This window comes from Quercus lobata, chromosome 2, assembly GCF_001633185.2.
Source record: "Quercus lobata isolate SW786 chromosome 2, ValleyOak3.0 Primary Assembly, whole genome shotgun sequence".
Taxonomy (NCBI): domain Eukaryota; kingdom Viridiplantae; phylum Streptophyta; class Magnoliopsida; order Fagales; family Fagaceae; genus Quercus; species Quercus lobata.
The window spans coordinates 30,963,657-30,971,074 of record NC_044905.1 but is presented as its reverse complement, the minus strand read 5'-3'; the positions used below and the strand labels follow the sequence as shown (position 1 = coordinate 30,971,074).

At 31.5% G+C, this 7,418-nt stretch overlaps 1 protein-coding gene across 1 annotated transcript; it reads left to right on the top strand.

Annotated features, from left to right (window-relative positions):
• Positions 1–5,636: 5,636 nt before the first annotated feature.
• On the top strand, positions 5,637–6,826 carry LOC115974690. Its single transcript, XM_031095165.1, has 2 exons — positions 5,637–6,314; positions 6,641–6,826. Exon 1 carries the CDS (start codon positions 5,690–5,692, stop codon positions 6,296–6,298), a length of 609 nt encoding a protein of 202 aa, XP_030951025.1. The 5' UTR covers positions 5,637–5,689; the 3' UTR covers positions 6,299–6,314; positions 6,641–6,826.
• The last annotated feature ends 592 nt before the right edge of the window (positions 6,827–7,418 follow it).

The window sequence follows — 7,418 nt, the reverse complement described above, 5'->3', positions numbered from 1 at the left end:
TCTTTAAAGGATTCTACTCAGTCCAATTGTGCAAAAAGTCTAGTGTTGTGATAGATGATGATTATGTACCACTTATTGGTAACGATGACAATGATGATGAGTCATCTAATTATGTAATCCATAAGGTACAATAGATAATACTAACTTTATTGTTCCATTACTTGTAATGACTTTGTTGTTCCATTATATGTATGTTTATTAGTTACAAATGGCACCAGGACGACTTACACACTCATTTGGTGAGGCATCTATCCCAGTGGTCCAATCTACGGTCCAATCTACGGAAACACCTTCTGAAGTAAATCCTCCCGCCCAAAGTTCTTCTAGTACGAAGGCGCAGACTACCGGCACATTAACTAGCACGACTGGTAATTACATAGAACATACTTAATTACAATTGTACCATGTTTTTACTATTGAGATTATACTTCACTTAATTTAACTATAATGTACATGGAATGTATAATTTTCTAACATTAATAATGTTTAAATATGATCTACTAGTAGAAATACCCGTAAAACAACACGTAGTATAGCAGTACAGGCACTTGTTGAAAAAAATGGTAAGCTGCCAATATATATAGCTGCAGAGTATGATGCTCTTGTTGGGAAGAATTCATGCAAGCTTGTCAATTAAATTAGCTTACAAGTGCAAAGTAATTTGTCCAGTTACAACGTGAAAAATTGGAAAAATGTTGATGCTGCTACTAGAGATGTGGTTATTCAAAATATCGCGATAAATTTACATTGATAATGTCTAATTCGTCTTTGTTGTCACTAAGCATATTAAATTCATATAATAATATTTTGATAATACATATACACTTCATTTTACAGGATCAGTTTGAGCTACAAGGAGATTCCAACTTGGTAACCAAAATATTAAATACAAAATGTGGAAGATTATTGAGTTCCAGCTCCCACAAGTTGCATCAGACTTATAAAAAGCTCGTACAATCTCATGGTGCTAACTATGCAAGAAGCCACCCGCCAAAGAATGCCAAACTTGAGCTGTGGACTGAACTCATTGATGGGAGATGGACCGATGAGGATTGGCTGGTAAATGGTGTATGAGTATATTATTATTATCGAATGTTTACTATATTATGTTGTAAACTGATTAGATTAATACTTAGATAAAGTAAATGTATACTGTTTTATTCATGATCTAATAAATATCTTGAATGTTGTTTATTAGAAAAAATCAAGAAAGAACATTGAAAATAGGAAGAAAACTTCAGGCAAACATAGATGCGGAACAAAGGCACTTGCTGTTAGGGTTGATGAAGAGGTGCATGTTTTTTCATTTTCTTAAACCTTAGTATATTACATGTTGTGATTAATTAAGTATATCTATCTAACACTTGAATGTTAATTAATCAGACAAATAATAATGACAGTCAAGTTCCTGAATTGGCAAAATTCTTTAAAGATGTTCATTTCAATCCAAATACAAATATGTAGATACAACATGAGGATGAAGCGACATATGTATGTGTATCATTCCATCCAAATCATTCCATCCCTATCATGTTTGTAAAGCTATAACTTATGTAGTATTAATGTTGTGATTGTTTTTTTCTTTCTCTCTTTCAAATGATAGGAAAATATTCTCAAAGTGCAAGAGGATCATTGTCAAGATCCTAATGCAATTCCCCTTACACAAGAGATCTCAAACTTGGTTTTTAAGAAGAAGTCTGGCATTATAATTAAAGGACTTGACATGAGACCTTCCTCTTCTCTAGTAACCACCGCCTCATCTAATTCCTCGGTAGAGTATATCCAACAGCTAGAAAATGAGATAATTGAGCTCAAAGAGACAAAAGCTAGGGACGAAGAGGCACAAGCTAAGCAAGAAAAGGTCCAAAAGAATATTCTTAACTTTTTGAGGAGCAAGGGTTATGATGGCGCTTTTACCTATGAGGGTGGTTCAACTTCAAGTTAAAAAACTTTTTGGTTAGTACTTTATTTTAGCAATTGACCCACAATATATGGTGTGACTACTCTTAATGCATTGTTAGAAATGTTTCTTATAACATAGTAATATTTTTACTTTACGATTTTAATGTAGTATTGTTTTTATATTTGTGCAGATTTCTTATTGATGGCTTTTAGGAGATTTACTTTTGGCATTACTTAAAGACATATGAGGACATCTTCCGTTAATTCTAATTATATTATGCTACAGTTTTTGTGTTGTTATAAAACATCTTGAGTTATTGTATATGTTGCAAACAATTATTGTATAGAAGGAGTTTGAATTGGATACTTGTTCTATTTTTTACTTGTGGAATGTATGGATCTTTTTTTATAAATGTGTTGTTGAAATAAATGTACTATTCAAATGTGAGGTTTTAATAATGTAATAACAGGTTACGAGTTAATATCAAAGCCATGAAAAAAATTAAAAACAAAAAATAAGTTTTAGTGACGAATTTTTTCGTCACAAATATAGCAACAAAAATTTGTTTCGGTGAAGAAATATTTCATCGCTAAATGTAGCAAAATTTTGTAAGAAATGGTCTTAGTAATGAAAATTTTCGTTGCTATATGTGCCTGAATTTTCTTAAAAAATAGTTTTAGTGACGAATTTTTTCATCACTATATGTACCCGAAAATAGTTTTAGTGACGAAATTATTTGTCACTAAATATGATTTAATAAACTAAAGTGTTTTTAGTGACGAAATAATTTCGTCACTGAATGGTGTTTTTAACGAGGAAAACATTTAGCAATGAAACATTTTCGTCGCTAAATTTTTTTTTTTTTAAAATCAAACCGGACTTTTAGTGACAAAACTTTTCGTCACCAGGACTTTTAGTGATAGCGTTTCAGCAATGAAATGAGTTTCGTCGCTAAAAGTCCCATTTCGTCACTAAAGGTCCTTAGTGACAAAAAACTGGACTTTTAGTGACGAATTTTTTCGTCACTGAAAATACATTTTGTTGTAGTGTGGGATAAAAGTACCCAATCCATGAATTGTGTTCCATTTCGTTGGTTTTCTCTTATTAATCAATTGTCTAATTAAGATTATATTTCTTATTTGTACCATAGTCCATTTCTCTTATTAATTGCGTTGAAAATTGAAATGTACAAATAATGGTCTATTTGGATACTGCTTATTTTGTTGAAAATGAAAATTTATTACTGAAAGTACTATAAATAAAAGTAAAAGTTAGTTAAAATAGTATAGTATGGCTCATAAATAGTACCAAAAAATATAGTAAGGCCCATGAATAGTAACAAAGATATATAAGTTGAATAGTAAAATAATTTTCATTTTTCATTTCAATCCAAATGCAGGCTAAGAAGAAAATAAAGAGAAAATGCGAAAGAGAAAGAACATAGAGGATTAATATATGTCATCCTTAATTAGCAATTTACATCTATATATGGCTTAAAGCCCTAAGCCAACTACATTTTTACTACTAAGCTACCTGTTTATTACACTTTATCTATTGAAGGGTATATATATATATATATATATATATATATATATATATATATGAAGTAATCTTAGGCTAATCGCGGACAAACCTTGGAATATTTAAATGAAAAAAGTCCATTTCTCTTCTTCATTGTTTAAAGTCTTTTTAATTAGTTAGCCAGTTTAAGAAAAATAATACACTTGCTAATGGGCACTAGATTCAATGTTAGTATCTCTTTCGATGTCAATATCTCTCCCTACGAAAATAAATAGGTACTTTTTTTGGACAAATACAAGATCTTTATAAATAAGCATCATTGAAAATTAAATTTTTTTTTTTTAGCTACAATTAATTCTCAATTAAAATAAATAAACTATTTATTTAGTGAGGATGCAATAGAATTACTTATTCTTAACTTAGTTCTAGATCCTCAAAAAGTACATTAATCTTTTCGAATTGATTATATTTGTTTAATGTGGTAAACAAACCTTATTTGTAAGAATTCATGGATCATGAAAAAAAAAATTATATATTGTAATTGAACTTCACCATTTTCTACTATGGAACAAGAATTCAAATCACAAATAGTATTAAAACTAGGTTTTGCAACCATGAATATTTTCATTGTTAATTTTTTATTGAATCCTTTACATTTAAGTTAAATGGAGAAAGTATATTTCATGATTAAGATTAAATTTCACAAATCTAGAGTTGTATGTGATGTCATATTATTTATTAAAAATAAAAAAAGCAAAACAAAATTTTGACGGTGAATAAGATTCTCTCAATTTCAAGAAAATGAAGAGGATCTTGATTTTGTAGGTGCAATCCTGTGAAAAAATTTCTTACAGACAGATATATTGGAGTAAATGTGAAAAATCAATCAGGAAACGAGACAATAATAAGGAAATAGGTCAACGACCAAGAACTTTAAACATATTGAATTTTTACTTTGGACCATTGCTTGAAAAATTAATTTAGTAACTTGCTTTTTCTTGTATTTATTTTACGAATTCGAATTGCATTGAAGATAGTTCATGCTCATGGCATGGGGACAAACCTTACTACCTTAGGCTGGTCTAATCCACCATATTGACAAACTTAGCTAAAGTGTATGACTATAATACTAGGATAAAACGTTCACCACAGAAAGCAGAACCTTAAAGCCTAATGCATTTTAATTTGTTTATATTCTTCCACTCCAATAAAGAAAACAAATTCCCATATCCACTGCCTTCAATGTCCTAAAAAAATCTGGTTAAATTGAATTGAAAAGGAAGAGAGATCTTCAAATTTCTAGGCTATATACTCTTGAGAGAGGAGAGTGCAACATGGACATTTTAAATAATAAAAAAACAAAAATTGCATTTTTCAATTTATTGGACTTCAATGATCGTTGTGGTGTGGTAGTGTTGGGGGATTGGATTCTCTTAAGAGACCAAGTAGTATGGGTTGGGTCATAGCCTCTACCCTACCGTACGTCTAAAGCGTTTTCAATGCGCCTGGAACAGATTCCTTTGAATGGAAAGAAATAATGTCATTTGGGACATGTGCTAACATATATAGAAACATAAGTTTAAAAATATAAAAATTTTCATAGCTTTTGATTTTTACAATATAACTTATTTTGATTAATGTATAGTAAAATCTGTCAAAAAAAAAATTAATGTATATAGTAAAATTAATGTCTTGGAAGTGATATTTTAACAGTTGAAAAAAATAAAAATAAATAGTATGAAAAATTTTGTCTTTTTCTTTTTTAGATTAAAATTTGGTTATCCTTTAATAAATTTATTGTTTCTATATATGTAAGTACTTGTTGGATTTTCCTCCTATCCTTTGTACGTAGTGTCTTTTGTTTTTGTAAATGAATAGCATTAGCTAATTTACCAATCATAATTTACCAACTTAGGAAGAAAAAAAAAATATTATTACAATCATAATTTACCAACTTAGCAAGTACTAAAAAAATTTGTGCTCTTAACCTTGCTCATATAAAAAATAGATTGTGTTTGTCATGGATGCGACGGCCACATCATAAAAGCAGATTCAAAACTTGGATAATATAGAAATCTGAAAGAATCTCACTTTTGTTAATTAATTAATTTTATAAAAGAAAATAATTGAAACTTTCTTATAAAAAAACACAAAAATCCACTTTCGCTTTGTCTATATAAGAGCTCTTGCACTGCCTTGCAGTACCAAGCAATTATCACAAGAGAAACACAGAGCTAGAGTGATATCCAATTTGCTTCAGTTGCCATGGCCTCAATGCAGTGCTTCAAGCCCAAATACGAAAGTTGTCAGCAAAAATGCCACGAAAGCTCGAATGGGCACAAGGTGGCTGATACGAGTAGCTGCGGAATGAAAGGAAATCACCATGGAGGCTATGGCTATGGAATGGCCAATAGTGAGAGTTACAAGCATGGCCAAACCCATGCCTACAACCCAGACCACAACATGGCTAAAACACAGGCTCAGTATTATGGTCAAATCCAGAGCCACCACCCAGACCACACCATGTCCAAAACTCATGAGACTCATAAGTACCATAGCCAAACCAATGGTCTTGGTCACCCCTCTGACCACCACGCCATGGCCCATGCTAATTATGGCCATGGCCAAGCCAATGGTCACCATGCATCTCAAGGCATCAGCATGGCTTGCCAGATGAAGACTGAGAAGAAAATGAAAGAAAATCATGCATCTCATGGCACCAGTATGGCTTGCCAAATGAAAAGTGAGAAGAAAATGAAAGAAATTAAGGGGTCTGAGTATAAGAAGGAGAAGATTTCGTACAAGAAGAAGTCCAAGTCAAGCAAGAAGAGCTGCAGTGACAACGATAGCAGCAGCGGAAGTGACAGCGACTAAACATGAGTCATGACAGGTAATGATTATCATACACTCGTTGTTGCACACTTAATTTCTATCAGTATTTTTTTTACTTGTTCTTATTGCTAAATTAGTTCTGCTTTACAAATATTGATTTTGGTTCTATGTTAATAGTTAGATGATTAAATTTATTATTTTTTAAAAAATTAAATTTTAGGATTATTAGTGATAATTTATCATCGTATCGGACTTTTCTTTTCAAAAAATAAGCACAAAAATGAAAAGTTACAGGCCACTAAAGAAGCATTCTCCCGAAAGTACAAGTCTTGGCTTTAATCTTCAGTTTTTTGTAACCTAACATTTCTGTTTAATTGCTTGCAGGGCTGGCGGAGCACTTATCTGAGATCAGACCAAATGGAGGTGCATGCATGCCTAGCCATATATATAATAAATAAAGAAGAGAGTAATAAGAATCGAAGCCCACTGAACGGGGCTTCATGAATATTATGTACTCTTATGTAAGAATTATCTATTATGGTGTTTAATAATAAGTATGGTGTTTAATAATAAGCATTCTCCTGCAGATATATTTTTATCTACACCATTGGTTTAGTTTAAGACTAACACGAAATCCATTCCAAATGCACAGTCTTAAAGAGAAGTAATTTTAGAATTTGCAGGAACCAAAAAAAAAAAAAAAAAAAAAAAGATTGCAGAGAGGATTTGTGGACTGTCACATTAATTAACTGAAAGGCCGGCCAAAAGTAATGATTGGTAAATGATGTGTGACAATCTGGTTAACTCAATTCATATATATAATGGAGGGCCTCGATACGATTAATCAAATAATATATATATACCTCAAAAAGGTTTGCAGACCGTGTACAACACATGCAAATTTTGGTCCAGTCGAATCGACTACTATGCTCAATAACATAACATTTGCCATATCCTTTTGCAAGCATACTAGAATGGGAAGCACAATGCAAGCTACCGGATCTTTAGCACTAAGAAACCGTGACCTTAACTTAAGGATATATATGCCGGGAAATATTTAAAGGTGTATTATGTCGCTTGCTCCAGTTGACCTAGACGTACACAAAGCCACAACAACTTTGGAACTAAAAGAACTTCAAATTCATTTTTGGTTAGACCCCTT

Bases quoted from the DNA above. Each gene is read 5' to 3' on its own strand.
- LOC115974690 (XM_031095165.1), top strand. From the start codon at position 5,690: ATGGCCTCAATGCAGTGCTTCAAGCCCAAATACGAAAGTTGTCAGCAA.